Genomic DNA, 21,231 nt, shown 5'->3' on the forward strand with positions numbered 1-21,231 from the left:
GCTTTGGTTGATTTCTTCACATGTATTTATTTTTTTTATTACGCAATCTACATTGTTCTAAAATCAATAAGACTTGGGACATATCTGTGTTCATTCACTGAGTTAAACTCTTTTAAACGCCAATGGCCAGAAAGTAGCAGGGTAATGTGTGTTAACGGGATTTGGGGGTTGTGCCAATTAGCCCTGTCTGACATGAAGGCTGGACAGAAAGACTTGGCTGCCAGCTGCTCCTGGATGTAGGATAATACAGTTCCTGTTCTGCAGAACACCACGTGCCAGGAAGGTAGGAGCTACTGCTGCCACCGCATATGGACCATACACAATCAAAGTTATGGCAGAAGTAATCCGCTATGATTTTCCTTTGGGAATTAGCAAAAGGACGGTTAAAACGTATGAATATTGCTTACAGACAAGCAAGCCGTGTGAAAGAAAACGTAAGAAAGAGCGTATGGGAACGTTATGCTCAACTTGATTTCTACTAATGGGCTTCATCAATCAAGTATACATAATTGCAATCCAAACAGGCTAACCACACTTACCTTACTTCTTTTTATCCTGTCGTGTGAATGCAATTACCAAAAGACATAACAGAACCGTAATGAGTTCTCATACCAAGACAAGTATTTAATTTACCAAATGATGTGGACTTGCACTCTAGCTGTGTGGTAGATTCAGTTTTAATTGCATGTGAACTTAACACATGCACTCACACCCCTCCTTGTGTTACAGGGAACAGTATAGACATGCACCTCTTGGAAAGCCAAGCCAAAAATTCAACCATCTGAAAGTGAAACTAATAAATCGGTGTCTAAAATGAAACCTGTCCCTCACGATTTAAATTAAAGAATGATAAGAGTAGGGGTACACAGAAAAATAACATTTGTAAAAATTCATTACATCTTTATTATAATATCTTAATGTAAAAACATAGCTTTTAAGGATGAACATCTAAAAGAGCATTTGGGTCAAATAACTTTTTTTTTCATTAACACGTAAATAAATTTGCACAATTTGGCCAACTCATAGACGAGCAGGTGACATTTAATACATTTGTTGACATATTTTAAGAGATTAATACTTCCGGTCCCCCTACAGATGGCCCCTACAGATATACCACAAAGTCTTTGTTTTGGCAGATCATCACACATTCAGACCATTCACAATCTAATATTGTCACATGGCCCACCCCTAGACTGTAATTGTGGGATTTTAAGAGACATGTTTCAACTGCATGAACCTTTTCCAGCAGCCGGAGAAGTTGTCCGTCCATTTCCAGTGCATTTACAAAATAGGAACAAATTGCCAGAGCAGATGTTTAGCTCAAGAAAATACCCTTTTTCATTACTGTTAATGTGAATTTACCTAAGTTAGAAGGTGTAATTTCTATGACAGTACTTCACAGATTATGCTGAAAAATCACATCTTTTATTTTCCGAACCAGAGTATCTCTCCTACAGTGATCTGCTGAAGGGCCTCTTGCTTAACACCAGTAAAGTGGGATGAGTTACCCACTCAGTTTTTTGTTTTTCATGAATCGCCAAGTTTTAGACTCCACAATGAATTAAAAGGCTCCAAAAAAAATAACTTCTGGGAGGAAAAAATAACAATCCCTGTCTGATAGTCAAAATGTGCCTAGAAGGACCAGGTGAGGGATGTCTAGATTCATCCTGAACCTGTTACGCCGGGCATACACTGTACGTTATTTTCAATCATTGTACTCACGTACAGCTCAAACTGTACAACAAAACCGCAGAGTTTAAAAGTTCACAGCTCACCATATCTGTTCTTACACCGTACGGCCCGACGCTCTGATGTGATCTGATGGCTCACACTGTACGTCCAAAAACCAGACGTCGGACTCAGCCCTGTAGAGACATGGCGCTTGTCGGACTCGTCTATCTGGAAGCCAAATGTAAACAGTAGAAGAAAAAGACGGAAGTGTCAACGCTCACTTTTAAATATAAGGCAATTCTACGAGTTGCATCTCCGTTATTTGACTCCATGTCACATGTACCGCCACCATGCTTCTTTTCTTTCTGTTGTCATCTGAGAAGAAGAATTCCCTTGTTTGCACATACGCAGTGCGCGAGGTTGGGGGAAATCGGCTCGTAGACGCTAATAGCGCTGCGTCAACAGCAGGACGCGCTAACGATCGCCTCACGAGGGCCGACTGAATTCGAAACATGTTTGATTTTAATCCCACCGTACGATTCCTGATTGGGAGGTGGTCGTGAGAGGCTAATGGCCCCTCGTTACCCCCTGTGTACAGCAGGACGCACAATACAGCTAAAAGTCGGCCTGATACAAAAAATTCTATAAACCATGTTATTGTTGTGGGTTCAAACCGAGCTAAAAAAAAATGTGAACTGAAATGCTGAACTGACCATTTGGAAACCGTGTTGAGTATTTTGGAAGTTGACAAAAACTAGCAGTGGAAGGATCTGTGGCTAAAATCATCATGTTTTAGTCAAATCAGTCCCGTGTTTTCTCTTGAAGGTTTTCCGGCCTGCTTTGTAATTATAGGGAGTCTAGTTAAAGACGGAGCCATCATTTGTGATATTACTAAGGGAAGGTAGGAAGCTTTTGCACTTGTGGCTCAGGAGAATCCTGTCTAATGATATGTCTGCATTGCAGTGATGATACCAAAGGATTGGTAGGTGCTACTGAATAATGATGTGACTGCAGTGTAGTAAAAATAACAATTTGATGATCTCGAAACTTTACTCTTTTTTTTTTCTTAGTGTGTACAGTTGTAAAATGCAGCTGGAAAGATTGATGCATCTCAGTTGGCATGAATCTGGTACATGTTAACAAGGCTATTACTCACATTCTGTTATAATTCACACCCATCTCTCTTTTCACACTGTTGTCACTTTTTTTTTTTTACAGCCAACCAGTTTACTGTCATTCCCTTCCTTTTTGCTTCTCTCATACTCCTACCATCTCTTCCCTCTCATTAGGAGACACTGTGACATCTGAGAAACTCACCATTTTGCATGTTACATTAATTTTCCATCATTAATCCTAAACCCTCTGGAAACAACCAGTGAATGCAATCACTGTGTGTGGGCACATAAGATGTGTTGTTCGTTTTGTCCATATTCCTACACAAGTTTTTATTCATGCATATATTTCAATTGGTTTGTTGGATTCATGTGCTAGCTCTGGGTCATATTTACAAATCATATGATTTGCGGTGAACTATATGTAAATTGCATGTCCCTTGTACAAATGCTTACACAAATATAGTTTTATTTATTTGTTTTTACTGTAGACACAGGGAGGTCTGAGCAGCATCCCTAGTTACCATCTTCCCAGGTAAATACATTCTATTTAAATTGACACCCAATGATCTAAAACTATCTTTTAGTAAGTCTATGCCATAATCAGCTAAACTTTGGCTTTGCAATTATGGCTTTTCTTATTTTAGTATTTTTGTATCGCTGTCTGGTCACCCTTGTGAAATAGTTCTAGATCTCAGTGGGTCTTTTGCCTGGTTAAATAAAGGTTTGATAAAACATAAAAATAAATAGAAAATTGATGGAGTCCTGTGTTTTGAAAACATCCCTTTCAAAATAGTATGACCTTAACAGTGATGGGCAGCGGTCCTTTTGTTTCAACGTTTGTTAACTGCTCCGCCAGCTCAACCTTCGCCTTGTTGAGGCTCATGCATGTACCGCTGCATCCACTCCTGTGTTCAGACAACACTATTAACATTCTTTGAAAGGCTCCTGGTCTCTCTTTGAAAAAGTACTTGTGGTAATCTAGTTGTAATTCTCCTCCCTGCTATCTTTATCACAGGAAGCCATTATGCTGCTGTGTTTACAGCTGGGCTGTCTTCGCCTCGCTAAGTTGCCTCCTGTTGGAAACCTTAGTTGAGAATTCAGCTATTTCCATACCCATGTCTTATTTTCTTTTCACAGTGGATTGTTTAACAAGTAATGATATCTTATTTTTAAGGAAGAAATGCACAATTTTAAAATTTCACATTGAAAAGAGGTGCATACTGGTGAGATAAGGCCTTTAAGATTTAGACAATGGACTTTTTATTTCTGCTTTATAGTATTAAAGGGATATATATATATATATATATATATATATATATATATATATATATATATATATATATATATATATATATATATATATATATGTGTGTGTTTTTTTTGTTGTTGTTGTTTTACCTCTTTGATAAAACGGTTTACAACCAGAGAAGCAGCAACTAAGCCTGTTGTTCCATTTTCCAATCTCTTCTCCCATGCTTCTACAATAATTTTGGATGGCAAAAACATATACTGTCCCTAGTGTGGAGCTTTCATGTTTTTTGCAGCCTTGAATGTTTCATCCGAGGCATCCAGAACTTCAAGTTTACCTATGATGTTTTTCGAGGCCTCATAATGCTCATCAGCTTTAAAGTTGAGAAACGGACTCTTTTTCTATTGCCAACAGACTGAAAATAATTTTAGACTGAACCACACATTGTAGAAGATAATTTCTCTAAGCTAGAAATAATTTCTTCAAAGGGCAATTATCATTTTGTACATTCCTCCTGCACAGGTTTCCAAGTACCCCAGTGCTTGGTTTGACGGCCAGAGGTTTAAAGGAGCAATAAATAAGATATTTACTTTAAAATCAACCTAAATAATTCTCATTTGTCTCCCAGGATGGAAGTAACATTCCCTGTAAACAATCGGTCCTCTCTGTCAACAATGTGTTAGTCAAGTTTTTCTCTTTTCAAAATTAGAGGTGGAGTGCAGAACTACTTTGGTGCAGTGTGTAGCCCGTGTTTACTTCCTGGTTCCTGAGCCAATCATGTGAGATTTCCCAGATTTCTCAACACAGAGCGCAACATTTGGTATTTTATTTTGGCAAAACACAACACACAAACATGGAAACCAGTAAGAGAAGCAGACCAAAAATAGAAGAGAATACAACATCATTTACCTGTCCTGTGGAAGTAAACATTCAGTAGCATTCCACAGCAACAACGAACCGTTGAGTAAATGGCGGATGTCTGTGAAAGGCTTTGTGTATTGAGTTGTTCCGATTTTAACTACTAAGTGTCATTATTACATATAGCTCCCCTATATGTGCCAGAACAGATTTGCAGACAACGTTCAGTGCAGTAGACTCTCACAGCAACAGGATTGTTGAGGAAACGGCCTACGTCGTGGCATGATGTTGTTCCAATTTGAAACACTAGGTGTCATTATGACTTGTTGTTCGTTTAAAGAAGTCAAAGTAATAGCTTGATCCATTTCCTACCAGACAAAGAAACTGTAAGCTCTCAAAGAGCACATATTTGTTGGAAATATAGGTACCTGCTTCATTTGTAAAACTGAAAAACTCCATGAATAGAGGACTTGTAGGGTCCATGATGTCTTACCATTTCACCCCAACTTTGTTGTTTTGGTCGTGTCACATCCAATTACTTCATAGCCTCTTTGCCAACCTGTGAATTAAAGGTGATTTTTATAATCTACTTATCGTGTACTTCAAGGATTTTTTTTAAGACTCCAATAAACATAAATGACCAACAGTTGGTCTCTCATGTATTTTGGTTAGATTTGGGGCTATATTCTGTTATCCCTCCTCATAGTTGATTGGCTTGAATATGGATCAGAACCAAAATAATAAATAAATTTAAATAATGTGTAACATTTCAGAAAATATTATACAATTGAATTATATCTGAGATTTGAGGATTTTCATGACCATGTATCTCCATAGTCCCTGGGAAGTGCAGCGGGGCTCAGACCGACAGACCACCATTATTCGGCTGCCTGCGTCTGTGAAGCTAATATTCAAATGTTAGCTTATGTTAGCGTGAGTTTTACTACATCACTGTTGCAGATACAGGAGCTTTACTGACATTTTTATGCTATTCTCAAACATCAGTGTTATAGCATTAGCTTGTAGCGCAGCTAACATGGCACTGTTCAGCGTTACTTGTCTGTCTTGCGCATTGGGGAAGTTCATCCAATCAATGCTTTGTGGTCTTTCGATAAAGAGGGTCGAATCTGCTTTTCTGGCTTGACTCAACATGTTAGCGGAGTTTAACCTTTCAGCAGCAGATAACTCTTGAGATGAGCAGCTGAGTGTCTCTGTTATTGCAGCACTGGGGTTGGAAGAAGTGTGACAGTTTGGGCAAATGTGAATGGGTCCATTTATATCAAATTTGATGTAAATGAGTATCTTTGAATAATTAGTTTTTTTTTAGCACCGTTTATATCCACTGATTGATTATTTTGACAACCCTAATACGACATAAACATACAAAGTAAAGCTGTCACCTGCCCATAGCTATTTAGGTTATGTGTCAGATAAGCTACTGCCTCTCCTTCAGCAAAAATCTTGCTTGACCTATTTTCATTGATAAAAATGCAGCATCCAAAGGGATCTGAGGTGAATTGGAAAGAAGGATGTGGTGGTAAGCGAGACAAACAGAGAGGTGACAGGCTAGAAGTGGCTGAGTCAGAAGAAATGTGAGGAGATAAAAACGAATTTTGGCAAAGTAGACAGAGCGTGGTGAGGGGAAAAAAGGTTGTGAAAGGATGACATATGAGAGTTAGAGAATGAGACCTGTCAGGCGTCTCATTCATTTGATGTTCCTGGATGCTAACACAGCAGGAAATGACTATGGGAAACTATTGGAAAGTGTGTTGGAGCTCCTAGCTGGTGCTTCCATTTGTTCACACAAACACACACACACACACACACGGGCACATTCAATTTCGGCTGTAATGCACTCAATTTAAACAAAGGTATCTCCTGTTTCTCTTTTTTTCCACAGGTTCCACTTTCTTGATTCCCTCCACCCAACAGCCCTACTCTTTTAGGCCTGTTTTCATTGTTCCGCATATTTGATATCAGATTACAGAAGATACCTCAGGCGATGTGTTTTTTTGCAGTTGAATGAGCTCGCACAGCTTTGCCCATTTTTTTTCTCCACCTTTCTTTGCCACGACAGACGCTTTTTTGTTTGCTAAGAAAGACAAAAAAACAACCTTTTTTAACTATCTTCAGTTGACAAGCTTTAGATTTACAAATTCTTTGGTAGAAAAACAGATGATCTGAGGTTTGCAACTTCACTCTGGGTTTGATCCTATTTGCGGGTATGTATAAAATAGATCTTTAAATTTACACAAAGACTTTCATTTGGAGCGGTCAGTCTAATGTGGCTTTTTAAATCCTAATAGGTTCACCAATAGGAATCTGAAGAAAGTGAGTCAACACATATGTCTCATATTACAGAGGCCCATGATTTTTTTTTATCCAGAAAGCAAACATGAGGGAGGTCCATTTTGTACTTGTTGAGGTTTTAAACCCACATCCTTTTTCAAATTAGCCAATTATTTGTGGTCAAGGAGTGGCTTTTTTTCCATGCTTTCCTCTCCCTGACCTGGTTTCTCGATGCCAGCAGTTTTCCTGTAGCCTGTGACATCTACCTTGACACGCTCGAGGGATTCTGTTTCTGGCTTTGCCCCATCTGCTGTGGTTTGGAGCTCTCTCCAGGCCTTATCTAATTAGGTAAACCCGGAGGTGAGGAAGTGAGGCACTTGCCACTCTTCCACTCAAGAGTTCTTCATCCTCCTCTCTCTAAAATTTCAGTATTCTCTTTTGTTTCTCTTATTATTGCACCACAGCAAGAATTGACAGCGAGTCATTAAATGTTTGCTCTTCAGCTGGCAACTGTTGTGTAATCATTTACATTTTTAACACAGGTCTTTTTTCTTTTATTAAAGTTGTCCTCATTCTAAATGTCAAGCGCTGCATCTGTTCTTTCCCTGGACAAAATACAACAGCCATCTGTGAAATGTGCACACCGAGGATTTTTTTATTTATTTTTTTGGCATTGTGTGTTTTTCTATTCGTGCATAATCCTGTTCTGATGATTTACTGTGTAGATCCATAATGAAGATGCCAGACATGAAGTGTGTCGGGACCCTTGATGTTCAAAAAACACAGTTCAGGCAAGACTTCAAATGTTTCTCGTGCTGTACGTAGATCTGGGTTTCGCTTGATCGTATATGCACCAGAATTGTTTCGCTCTCATGGGAGGTTAAAAGTGTAAAAAGCGTGAAGCCTTTAAAAGGTACAGCTTTTCAGGTCTGGTGCACTTATCCACAGAATTCGATCACATGCCTAATTGTATATGCAAAGGTAAGTGCAGTCCATTACTGCTATAGCCCTGGGAATTACAGGCAAATAGAAATAAATGTAGAAGACAAAATTATAGGGGCAGGTTAGTTTTCTAGTAATTGTTATTTTATCCCAGATTGACAAAAATTAATGACTCCTCAACTTTTTCCACGCCTGCACTTGTCGTTTTGATAACTGGTCCTCAAAGCATGAAAAATTCCTTGTCATTTCTTTGCTCCGTTCTTACAAAGTCTGGATACAAATCATTTTGAGTCAAGTCTGTGAATCACAGGAAAACATCTCAGCATTTATAAGTCTCTTTTATTAATTCTCTGATTAATTTATCTCATTTGAAGCTTCAGAAACTTGGTCAAAAGAATTTTTCATTACTCTAAGTTTCGCCATATTTTTGCTCCTTTTTCCTCAAGCTTAAAAATTTATAGCATAACCATGACAGACTCAGACCAAAGCTGCCTTTTATATCCTTTACTAAGCTCGAGCTGGGTTGCTAATGCTGGGAACTGGTATAAATATTTTGTCATACCAGAGCAAAGAAATGCAGACCAACATCTTGCTGCGTAAGAACTTAGTTTTAAAGGTCTTGCCTGGAGTAATACTTAGAGTCTTATCACTTTATTTACATTAGGCAGCCATGGTCTGAACTTGTTTCTGTGCTGCAGGGCAGTCCTTTTTCCTTGCTTTCTTGTACAAAAAAATTAGTGGCTTCGCAAAAACAGCATTGTAGCTATAATTTGAAACGGTGGAATGTCATAAATCTCCATAACCGTGATAAAAGGAGAAAAGTTACCCACTGGAAACCACTAACATGATCAGGTCTTGCACAGCAGCTGCGAGATAACGTTTGTGTGTGGACGTATCCGCACATATTTAAACACATTCGTTCTTAAAGCTGTTTAGAAAATGGTGGTTCCTCTGCACGCTTTCTGGCTTGCAGGAATAAGTTAGTTTAATTGCAAGGGCAGGTAATTTACTTTCATTTCCTTTGCACGTTCATCTCGTAACCCATGATGCATTGCATGAATTCTAATTGCGACTTTCAGACCAGGATTCTTGCATGTAAACAGCCTCTCACAGAGCAGAAATTGATCAAAATGACGGGAATATAAATGTGTACATTTTAAATTGAATCATGTAATCATGGCTTTATTTTAACCTTTCAAAGATTAGGAGGCTGACCAGACAAAATTACCAACACTAGCATATGTAGCATTCTGGTTTCTTACGCTGCAATTTACAAAGACCAAAGATAGAAACATAATTAAACTTTATATCAACTTGCAACTTTCCATGCTTTTAAATCCCATATTCAGCACATTATTTGTGTATTTAACTATTTATAGGTGGTAATTTTCTACCAGAGACAATACAGTCGGGGATGGGCAGATGAGGAAGTAATGCACTGATAAATTACCAATCACAAAAGGGCGCGGCTCCGTTACTCTTAATTTCTTGGCTCAAGCATCATACATGATTTGCCCTCATCAGCACTGCTAATCCTTTTGAGAGGTCACAGCCGAACAACGAGGTGGGAGAAGGACTTTAAGGATTTCCTAATGACATGTGTGCTAACAGAAAAGTTAGTAAGTGAGAATGTTTGTGAAACTACATGTTTACCATCTCCATGTTGTTTCATGCAACTTTATGAAATCAGTAAAAAAAAAAAAAAAAGAAGCAGGCCTTAGAGGCTGATAAAGAGGCCTCCTTTTGTTTTACAAGGCTGAAAGCTATCACTTAAAATTACATTTAAATTGCAATTTTGAAAGAAAACCTTTTTGGGAAATAAGTTAAAGCTATTAAATGCCTATAGAACCCGAAATGTGACTTTATTTCGTTTTGCTTTCTGGGTGTCTGCTTTCTTAGAATTGTTCAGCTTCCCTTCAATTAACAACGTGAAAGCTACTCGGAGACTTAAATCTTTTCTTTGCGCTCATTAAATTAATTGAAGTTGCATGCATCCATTTATAAATGCACTTAGCCCAAACAGACCCGTCTCGTCTGAAGAAAGTGGAAACGGCTCCTACATTAAATCAACTGGCTCTTGTATTTGCTAATGTCTTCAACGAAGCTATTTTCAGTGTTTCTAATGGAATGCGAATGTTTAAAGCGAAAGTTTAATGTTTGGACCATCAGGCAGTCAGTAAAACCTTGCTCACATGGACCTACTGGTATGTTTTATTTATTACTAAAACACATCCAAGCCCATGAGTTGGTTTCACATGTTCCATGTGTGTGAAATGATAAACTGCTTGTCCTTAATCGAATAGCTGCTTATATATCAGTCTCAATAATAAAACGCATAATTTTGTATGAGTCTCAAATCTATCAATAATCAGTCTAGAAAAGTAAGTTCTATGTGTCAGGGAGACGTGTTATACCATATTTTACATTTCAATTGGAAACTGAATAATAGTTAATTGAAATGGTCTAAATAAATCTAATTCTAATCTCATTAAACAATGGTAATAAACATGTATTGTGTTTTTTCCAAGTCCCTATTGTCTGTTTCCCAGTAGGAACATTTTCAAAAACACTCAATAAGATATCTTTCAGACTGTAAGCAGATGACTAGGCCTGAGACGTGTGTTTAAGAAAAGCAAGCGTGCCTTCAGTTGGAATTATGGGTCATTTCAAAACCTTAATGGGCTCTAAAGCTGTGGAATAAGATCCTTCCATTTAGGAAACACTTTGACATGTATTCCCAGGTTTCTAAATAAACCATTCATCACAACAGCTTCAGGGTCACAAACACTGCACGTTCTGACAGTCCCTGGCACACAATCTCATGAGTAAACACTTTTTATTTCATATCGGTTTATGGTCACGATTGGCCAATCCCGTTTAGAGTGGCAGGTGTACCTGTGTGAATACGTATACATGCAAAAAGTCCAATTTCTGGAGGCGTCCATATCGCAACGCATTTTTTTTTCTGGCTGGAGTTTTGCAAAATTAAATTGTAGACTTAGCACTTCTGCATCCAATCTCTTATTATCTCCTCAAGTTAAAAGTGAGGGTCAAGTGCTATTGACAATGGATGAAATTCCTCTTAATGAGCACTTTGGAGGACTTTTAAATCACCAGAAAACTTCATTTCAGCAAGCTAAAAGCTAAGCCTTATAGTGATGATTATGGGTACAAAGGTCAGTTAGACAATGAGTCTTCATCTGTGATTGACTTAGTATTATCCTTTGCTGTGTGGGTGTTTTTTTGCTTGTGTGTGGAAAGCCTCTTTAGTCATTTCGTGTGACTCAGCCCTCTCCCATCTGACAGCTTAATATTGAAAAGCATTCATCCTGCAGCAACACAACCTGGGTTAGGCGTTTGTGGATAATTTCTTTTTGTGTGTGTGTGTGTGTGTGTGTGTGTGTGTGTGTGTGTGTGTGTGTGTGTGTGTGTGTGTGTGTGTGTGTGTGTGTGTGTGTGTGCGTGTGCTTTAAACCTGCTTCGTCATGAGGTTTTCGGCTTAGTACAGATCACAATAAACAACAAATTTCAATAGGTGTCATGCAGAAACCGTCTCTTCCCTGCATAACGCGTGCGTGGGTATGCGTTTGTGGCCTTGTACGGTTTACTCATGTTTATGTTTCCTTGCATGTCACCCTCTTTTTTTTTTTCAATGCAAGAATATAGTGATCTACGTGTGTGTGTACGCTCGTCAGCGTTGGACATACACACAATAACTGTCAGGAAGCTGATTAGAGAACATCTGAGGAGGCCGAAGTTTCCTTTCAATTTGATATGCAAATAAAATAGTGGCGCTCCTCTGCCCTGGCTGCTTATCATAAGGCTCATAAACGCCAGACCCTGGCTGTAAATGAATTTTAAATTAGTTCTGTGCCATAAAATTCAGAAGAAACCTGGATTTCGTTTGTTGACTGTCGGCGCACGCTTGTAAATCCTCAGATTCCTCAGTGATTTTATTTGCAAAAGAGTTAAATCGACAACGTTGTTAAAACTCTGGAGACGACAAACAAATTAGTCAGTGCATCCCACGGTGCCACGTGGTTGCACATGATTTGCATTATTGTCTGACGAATGTGTTACCTCGGGATTTGGCAAATTGTATAAATGTAACAGAGTGCCTTAAAAATGTCAGTAAGTAAAAAAGATTAAGACTTGTGAACGTTGGACCTAAACGATGGATCTGAGATAAACATTGCAACACAGGCATGTTTTGGCCTCCATCAGAGCCTGTTTCATACTGTCTGCAGATACATGTAACAGTAATAAACCTGGCATCGCTTTTAGCGAGATCCCTCTCGTTTTGTTTTCCATCTATTATAAGATTTAATGGTATCTTACCAAAAACCTGAATGAAAACCACTTGAGGCTTTGTCCAGCCTCCTTTAAAAGTTACTATAAAGTGGCAGAGCTTTCTTTCTTCCTTAGATTACTTTATTTTTTTTGTTAAACCCTATAAATGTGCCAGATTTGCCCTACTTATTTTTATCTGCAGTCTCTGGCAGTTTAATAAGACAGAAGACAGAGCAGAGACACAAAAGCACAGAAGCACACATTGATCCAGGAATCCTTTCTATGTTATATGGCAATGGCAGGTGATCTGCCCCCCTGGATCACAGCTAACAGAACGCCAGGCGAGGTGTACCTTCTATGAAGAAAAAAATGACAGAGAACGAAAAGTTGAAATAACGTCACTAAATTGTATTTATGATTTCTAAACTAACTTTTTCCACCGTTTTCCTTTTTTTTTTTTTTTGCATTAGAGAGTAAGACAGTTTTTGCATTTCCTAAGAAAACAAAAGATTGCTTTTCACAAAACAGTGAAAATCAGAATGTAAAATGTGTCTGAATCATAACAAAGACTATAGCTACGTTCAGACTGCAGGCAGCTTCCTCATCTTTGCTCATTAGTCACTTATATCTGATGTGTTTTTTTATGTTTGATCCACACAAATACATTTTTGTGTTTGTCTATTTTTTGTTTTTGTTTTTTTTATCAGACCCAGGCGAATTCATGTTCCCTGCGCCTTTCCTTTTGCATCAAAACTACTCCCTCTATCAAATAACTTGTAGTATCGTTTCTGTTATGGTCACTTTTTGCTACATTTATTTGCTAAAACAAAGTGTACAGACATGTTATAGTTTTAGAACGAAAAAAAAAATAAACCAGAATCAAACTGAACATGTCAGACCTCAAAGAAAAAACAGAAACCCTAATCAGCCAATAAAAGCCAGATCAGTGCATCTCTAGATGTAACCGATGATTAAAGGAACCAGCAACTCCCAAAACGCTCTAGTTCAAATACCCGTCACACACACACACATCACAAACCCAACATGGGCAGGTGCTAAGTTTGATCAAAAATAAACACATGCACCCGCATGGATTTAGACTGCAAATTTTCTCAGAAAGCCAAAGCAGTGGAGAAATCTAAATTAAAAGTAAACTTTGGGAAAGAAGCGGAAGCTTGGCCTTGCTGTTAACGAGAGCATGCTGTTTATGAAACGCAAGCCTTCAAAAACACATTGGAATGCAAATGAGACAGGGTGTTAATAAGGATTTTATTACATATTCCGTATCTTTAGTTGCAGTCAGAACAGCGGGACTCGCTGGGTGCGAACATATGCATTACTTTGACAATTTACGCATGCAAAATCAGTTCTATGTAACCTCATTAGTCTAATTAATACTCTCTGGGAAGGATGAGGTTACATTTGTGATAACAAGATTTCTTCTGCACTTCATGGGCACCTTTTCTCTTTCTGTAACTGACCCTGACTTTTATAACAGAGCCTTCCCCCTGGCTTGTTAGCTTTAGAGGAAAAAAAATATGGAAAACATGAAGAACAAATATTGACAATAAGCTCCAGGGAGTTTAGTTGAATGGGTGTTTTAGGAGTTTTTCTTTTTCTTTTTTTCACAAAATGTCTGCAAACTCGCCATAAATATTCAGTGTTTTTATTAGAAAAGCAAACTCAAGTATTTATACGTGAAATTGCAGGGCGAGAAAGATTTTGATGGGAATTCAGAAGCTTAAGTGGCGGAATATGTGGCCGGGCCTGCCTTTAGCCATGTAGATTAGGCCTGAATCATTGTCTGCAGCGGCAAACATCAGTATTCAGGAAGCGTCCTAAATACTGTAAAAGACTGTTTTCAAAAAGAGGGCAAAGCAGTGTACTTTATCTTGTACTTGAAAAGATATGTCTGACAAAGTTGGTTCAGTCATTGAGGTCTAACCCAGCGTCCCTGCCAGAGGCAGACAGCTCCACTGAAGCATCTCTCCTTTTCCTTCTGTTTCTCTGGATGCAAACATGCTCTCTGACCTTCTCCTTTTTTTATTCCATATCTCTTCCTTTCTACCCTTGTTTTTTTTTTCTATTTGTACTCTCGCCTAGTCTGTTTTCTTCCAGTGATTTGGTCACAAGGTGATTATCTATTTATTTTTTTTATCTATCGGTCTTACATTTTGTCCCACCTGGCACTTTTTGCATTTTCACCTCTATACCTTTCTGCATAATCTCACCTTTCTACCCTTGTACTCCTTTCATACCACCTCTTACGCTCCGTCTTCTCTCTCCTTTCCTCCCTTTTCTCCTTCACTCTCGCTCACCAAGGTCCTGCAGGGGGGACAAGAAAAGCATATGTATTCTGTAGCAGGCAGAGTGCGGGTAGCAGGAGGGAAAACTGCTGTTTTATGGTTTTATTTATGGATCTGTAGGTTTCTGACACAGCGCACATCACAGACTGGGGCAGAGGGGGGGGGGAAATTAAGAGTACCCTGACGTGAACTGCTGCTAGCACCCCCAGTGGAGCTGCAGACTTGCAAGGAGGTAGACAAGTCCACATAAATACACACGTCTAGTGCAAAGATTTTCGGACCAAATGCACAGCCACGGCAAACAGTGTAGACACGCCCTATCATGCACACACACACGCACAAGATGGAAATGCGTATCGTATTAATTAATCTAAGCCACCTTATCAGCAAGAAAAACACAAATAATAATGAATTATCCTCGGCAATCACCACTTACTATTAAAATATAGATCATTTACGCTGCTGTCTGCTTGCAAGCTTGTCGACCGAATGATTGTCACCGCAGTGCCCGCAGAGATGAGTTTTCTTATCTAAAGGTCGACTTAAGCCAGAACAAGGTTTGTCACCTCACCCTTTTAAAACCCGCCGGCATTTAATGGAAGCTGCTATCATCGCACAGCAGATGGTGCTAACACTGCTAGTGCTCATCACGGGCCGTGTCTGTGCCAATAAATGGCCTTAAATGTAAGGAGAATGTCAGGTGGGGGAAAGTAAATGAGAACGGCGTTTGAAACCACGGGCTGATATATTGAGATACACAGCTCCATATTTCTTGAATTAGACACATCTGACTGCTTTATTTTTATATATATTTACATCATACTGATTTCCGTTGGTATGTCAACATAAGTACAAAGAATATACTTGTATAATTCATAAGTTTTCTGTTTTTGCGGAGGGCCAGCTTTGATTATTGCTGCCTCGGGCAAAAAAAAGGCAAAATAAATCTATAAATGATTTCTTCATCCTAAGGGTTGCTGAATGATAAAATAAAGTCACATGTTCACCCGATTTTAGTAATTTACCCTGCCATTACTGAACAGGGATGTTTTGTTGAAAACCATTTTCTTCTTTCCATTACTCTGCATAACTGTTGATAGCGCTGTGTTCTGAATAACAGCGGGGTCTTCTACCCGACCGAATGAGTTTTGTCTCCATGACAGGCCACATTAAAACGGTACATGTCCAGATATAATGGGAATGTAAACGATTCGTTTCACTTTGTGATCAGATGTTTTCTTGAAGGTGTTTTTGATCCTTTTAGATTTGCCTCCCACACTACTAGATCATCCAATAACACGGCAAAAATCCATCAGAAATATCAAAGGATTACATTGGAGACCAGAGTACCAGAAGAGAAACAAGAATAAATTTTAATATACATGGTATTTGTCAGTTTTCCAGGTTGTACGTTAAGTTCAATTCCTTTTATTTATATCATAAACATATACAACAATTGCCATCTAAAGGCACCTGACCAGTATGCCCAGCTCATGTTCAGTTATTTAGAATGCAGCTCTGTCCAAATCTGAATAAAATCAATAATTCAAATCAAAACACTGGCTCACTGGTCCTGTAGCCCCCAGTATGTGTCCATATATATATATATATTTGAAAGATAAACTGTTACTGTTCATTGAGTAATGGGTACAAGGCTAATTTAGTGTTTAAAAACACGTACTACATAGATATCAACAGGAATTTAAAGGTTTTATTTAATCAAATATGAAATATTTTGTAAATGAACAAGATTTTGAAAAATTATTCCTGCCTATAATTTAATGGTCAAATCCCCAGTCATCAGACTTCAAAACCACAGACTTTTGACCACAGTAGAATAATTTTTATAGGTTGGATATTGACGCGTCACAGTGTTGGGTTAGATCCCGCTGCAGTGAACCAAACACTCGTTGGAGACAAAGCATAATAGCTTGTAGTGTGTGTAAAACGCGAGAATGGCTCACTAAATCTGCGGATCTAATTTAGATTATTAAATATAGCACTCTTGTCTGCGTAGAGAACGCTGAAGTGTCCTTTTTCTATTCTTTTGTTTCCTTCAGGCGTGGTTTAGAGTTTTTTTATAGTAAAACTAGATTTTGGTTTGGTTTGAGACACTTCGTTCACGGCGCATAGATATATGTATATATTTAAGTATATAGATATGTTTATATATACATATATACATATATATATATATATATATAGACCACTAAGAAAGTAAATGAGACATTTACATTCCTATTTCCTTTTTTGTATTTTTTTGGTATTCTTTTGATCCATTGTAGATATGAAGATTCACTGTATATAACTGAATGCACCTTCCCTACTCTGCACCTTCTTGTATGAGCCGATGTGACGAGTGAATTTCTCCATTGTGAGATCAATAAAGACTATCTTATCTTATCTTATCTTAATATTAATGTCGTCACTCTTCAGTATAATTTTTCCCTGCACTTCGTCGGAGGAAATCTTCTCGTTTCTCCTCATCCCATAGCCAATCAGTGAACAGCGGTCTGTTAACGGCACATTTTGGCCCTACTCTGCTCTGATCGTACCTACTCCTGAGCAGGGACGGAAAAAGGTTCACCGCTACTGAAAAAACTGTAATCGAAATGCTCACAAAGCAGGTTAAGCCGAGAAGAGCTGGGCCAAGTGGAGTTGGAGGAAAAGGGAAGACATTGGTATTTTTGCATTGCGGTTGTCTCTCCTGTACGTCTACTCGTCCCGCCCCGTCTCTGCTCCACTGTACTCTTGTTGGTTTCTGCAGACCCTCTAAGGCCCAAGGGTTGGTGGCACCTACAGTCAGAAAGGTGCGGGATTTCTTCCAGCACCCAACAAACATTAGAAGAATGTGGCAGGGTTTTCAACCTATACACAAACTATAAGGCTGCCCATCTGACACCATCAACTTCCTGAATTAACTGAACAACCACTTAGATGCAATCAACACCACTCCTGCTACAAACTCTACTCCTGGTCACGATGAGCAGACACTCAGACTGGCCCCAGCTGACCCCAAAGAGAGTGAACACATAAAAAGCAGCCGACCCGGAGAACATTCCAGGAGGGGTGCTCAAGATGTGCTGACCAGTTGGCCGCTCTGCAAATCTTTTAGGCCTCATTAGCTGAGAAACCATCCTGTTGGAAAGCTGCCTTCCTTCACCCAATCGCCCTTACCATTGATACACAGATGTCCTTTCACATGTTGGTGTTCCCCAATGTGTGAAAGGAGAAAGCTGGAATCAAACCTACAACTTTTGGATCGCAAGACAACTAATCTTCAAACAAGGCCGCAGTCACTTGACACCTGGAAGAAAAGAACGTGCACGTACGGATTTTGTTCCTGGACTTGTGCTTCGGCATTAAAGACAATTCATCCAATGGCACCAGGTGAGCTTGGCTTCAGCGACCCCCTGTGTAACTGGATACTTCACTTCCTCACCAACAGTCTGTGCAGGTGGACAAGACCCGGTGCTGAGTCCTCTCACTCAGCACCGGGTCCCCTGAAAGCTGTGTCCTTAGCCCGCTCCTATTCACCCTGTTGATTCTTGGTATATGTATTTATTTATTTTTATACATAATTTTCTTTTCTGCGGTGTTGATAACTTTACATTCAGAATGATGCTGTTGTTTTTCTTTCCACACTTCTCCTGAACCCATGCAATGAATTGAACTTTATTGATCTCACAATGGAGAAATTCACTTCTGCATCTTAACCTATCCCCTTGGGGAGCAGTGGGCTGCCACTGTGCGGCGCCTGGGCAGCAATCGGGGGTTAAGGGTCTGGCTCAGGGACCCAGAATGGCCGCTTGTGGGAGTTGAACTCAGAACCTCTGGGACCGAAGCTCTGTGCTCTAACCACTAGGCCATAATGATGCAAATCTGAATGTCAATTAATAGAAGTCAAAGAGAAAAGTAAGTTGATGGCAGCAGGGGTCCCGTCAGAAGAGAGGCACAACTAAAGACAGATACTGAGCCAAGTGTATTTACTGTTGAAAATAGTACACATACACAATGAGATAAATGTCTGGATCCAGAAAAAAGAGACATCGCTTAACAAAGAAGCATCAAAGTAAGACTACTTTTAATTTAATTGTTTTTTTTTTTTTTTTTGGGTCGGGGCATATAACTAATGGCAGCAATGCCATCAGCAATTAATTTACCAAATTAACTGTATAAATGCTGACCCCCCCATGATGGATTGGGGAGGCGGGGACAACAATGCCTACATGTAGAAAAGAAACACTGTCAGAACAAAAGAATAATTGAGCTGGGAATACTTCATTCAGGAAAGGAAATTCAACAAGATTACCACGACAAAAAGTTAATGGCAGCAAAAGCTCTACTGATGACTCCATCTAGAAAAGCCTGCTAAACAAAGAAGCATCCAGGAGTGCTTTCTTTGGAATAGAAAAAAAAAACAAAAAAAAAACGGGACAACATCAAGTTTATGGCAGCAAAGCTCCACTGATAATTCCATCCAGGAAAAAGACGCTGGTATATGCAGAGACACGAGCCAGAAGAAATGTCTTTGTGAAATCAAAACAATGAGAGTACATCTGGTTATAGGGAGAAATGGATCCATCCTAAATAGAGATACAGCTACGTATTTAACGAAAGAACTGGATTACTTTCTATTTGATAAAAAAAGAGCGTACAAATGGTCAGTGGCACCGATGACTCCTTCCAAGACAGAGATTCTGCTAAACAAATTAGAAACATAACACGCTTAGCTTGGCTAGGTGTACCTTCTGTAGAAATAAAAATGAGAAGGCACGGTTGATGCAGTGATAATTGCAAGAAGTGCTTAAGAGGAGAATATCTGGAGGAAAAAAAAGCAGAGGAAAGAAAAGTGATCAATGTCCTTTAGCAGCACAAGCCTAGTGAAGCATAACTACAGAAATAGCTTCAAGAACAGCCAAGCCACTCTATGAGCTTTTAACAAAAAGGTAAGTTCGATATATTTCTTTCCTACATACAGTTCAGTCCAGCTTTTGTCAGTCATCCTGTTTTTCAGCACTTAAATGCTTATCTGCTCACGTGGTAAAAAAAAAAAAACAACAAGAATCAGAGGTCCTCAAGGGTGAACGTGTTGTCTGCGCCTCCTCCTTGATTATTCCTTACACAATCTGCAGCATCACTAGCAAACTATAAAAATCCAAAAAAATTAGCTTTAACTGGCTGACGTATTTAACAAATCTTACCAATTTGGCTGATTTCATTGTGGTCACGTCTTATAAATCCTCTCATTTGGAGCTCGGAAATGAGTTAACACAAATCATTATTTTATGCTTGCCTTTAGCATATATTCCTGTCAAACAGAAGCGTTGTTCAAAGACATCTAATTTAAAAAGGGAAACGGGCGGTTTTTAATTGCTAAAAGTACTAAGAGTGAATTCTTTGCAGTTCACAGTGATTGTAAAAGGAGAAAAAAAAAAACATCCTCCTGCACACGTGGCAATGCAAAGTGAAAGAAAAAAAAAAGTGTTTATGTTGCCATTTTGTTGTATGAACATAAGGAGCAGCTTTGAAAAGTCGCTGTGCATTTCAAAATCGTTTTGCCATCACCTTTAGCAGATCCTCCAAGAGCCTCTTTACAAAACACCATTAGGATTCAAAAATAGAAGCAGCATTCCCCTCTATCTTTCAGAAAAGGCCCAGAGCACCCATAATATCCCCCCCCTCACCTCCCCAACCTGGCCCCCTCTCCCAACACAACTGTCCACCACGGCGCGAGTGTCTGCAGAGTCTCTCCTCTCCTCAGCCACCCTCTCTCCTGGGTAATTTGTTGTGTAAATACGGCCCCACTTACAGCTGACGGGCCCTCTCAGCTGTGGGGCTGGAAATGCAATTACAGGCAGCAAACACCTCCATTGTTATCACTGGGAGTGGGGGGGGGGGGCGCTCATCACGGTCCCCTCAGTGGTGATGGGGGGGGGGGGGGGGGGAGGCAGTGTTATCGATCACTATCAACATTGTGGAGGTGATTGCTAATGAAGCTATTTGAAAGCCTTTAGTGATCTGTAAAGTTAGCACGCACATCTTTGTGTGTATGTGTGTGTGTGTGTGTGTGTGTGTGTGTGTGTGTGTGTGTGTGTGTGTGTGTGTGTGTGTGTGTGTGTGTGGCGGTCTGTTACCGCAAGTGCACACAAACACTAGTTGTTTGCAGGCGTCATATTTGCCATCCTGTTGAGAATGCCTTCAATCCCTCTCCCTATTGTTGTGCTCTGGCGCCCCTGGTGGTAGTTGTGATAACTACGCCTGCCATCACTACCCCCTGTGAGGCTGTTTTTTGCTATGTGGACTCTTGTAATGCCTGTAATTCGATCCCACCATCCTACTGTATTTCAGACTTGTGTTAGTTATATAACAGGGTGCAGCCTTTTCAATCTATGTTTCACAATATTTTAGGTTGCAGTCCAGCTTTGAGACCAAAAATGACAACGTTCCACATTTAAAAATGACATGTTCCACTGGGCACCACAGTGTTCATGAAAGGAAGTTTGGAGGT

General features: G+C 39.4%; 1 protein-coding gene across 6 annotated transcripts in view; it reads left to right on the forward strand.

The window, feature by feature from the left end:
- The window catches only part of tpk1 (thiamin pyrophosphokinase 1), a 101,985-nt gene that overhangs the window by 74,573 nt on the left and 6,181 nt on the right, over window positions 1–21,231 (forward strand). The window contains exon 9 of one of the 6 annotated variants that reach the window (XM_021317172.2): window positions 3,275–3,318. The exons of the other annotated variants lie outside the window; for them this stretch is intronic. Coding sequence (XP_021172847.2) covers window positions 3,275–3,303 — 29 coding nt within the window. The 3' untranslated portion in view covers window positions 3,304–3,318. The remainder of the gene's footprint in view (window positions 1–3,274; window positions 3,319–21,231) is intronic. 6 annotated transcript variants of the gene reach the window in all.

The sequence above is a fragment of the Fundulus heteroclitus genome, chromosome 21 (genome assembly GCF_011125445.2).
Source record: "Fundulus heteroclitus isolate FHET01 chromosome 21, MU-UCD_Fhet_4.1, whole genome shotgun sequence".
In the NCBI taxonomy this organism is placed as follows: Eukaryota; Metazoa; Chordata; class Actinopteri; order Cyprinodontiformes; family Fundulidae; genus Fundulus; species Fundulus heteroclitus.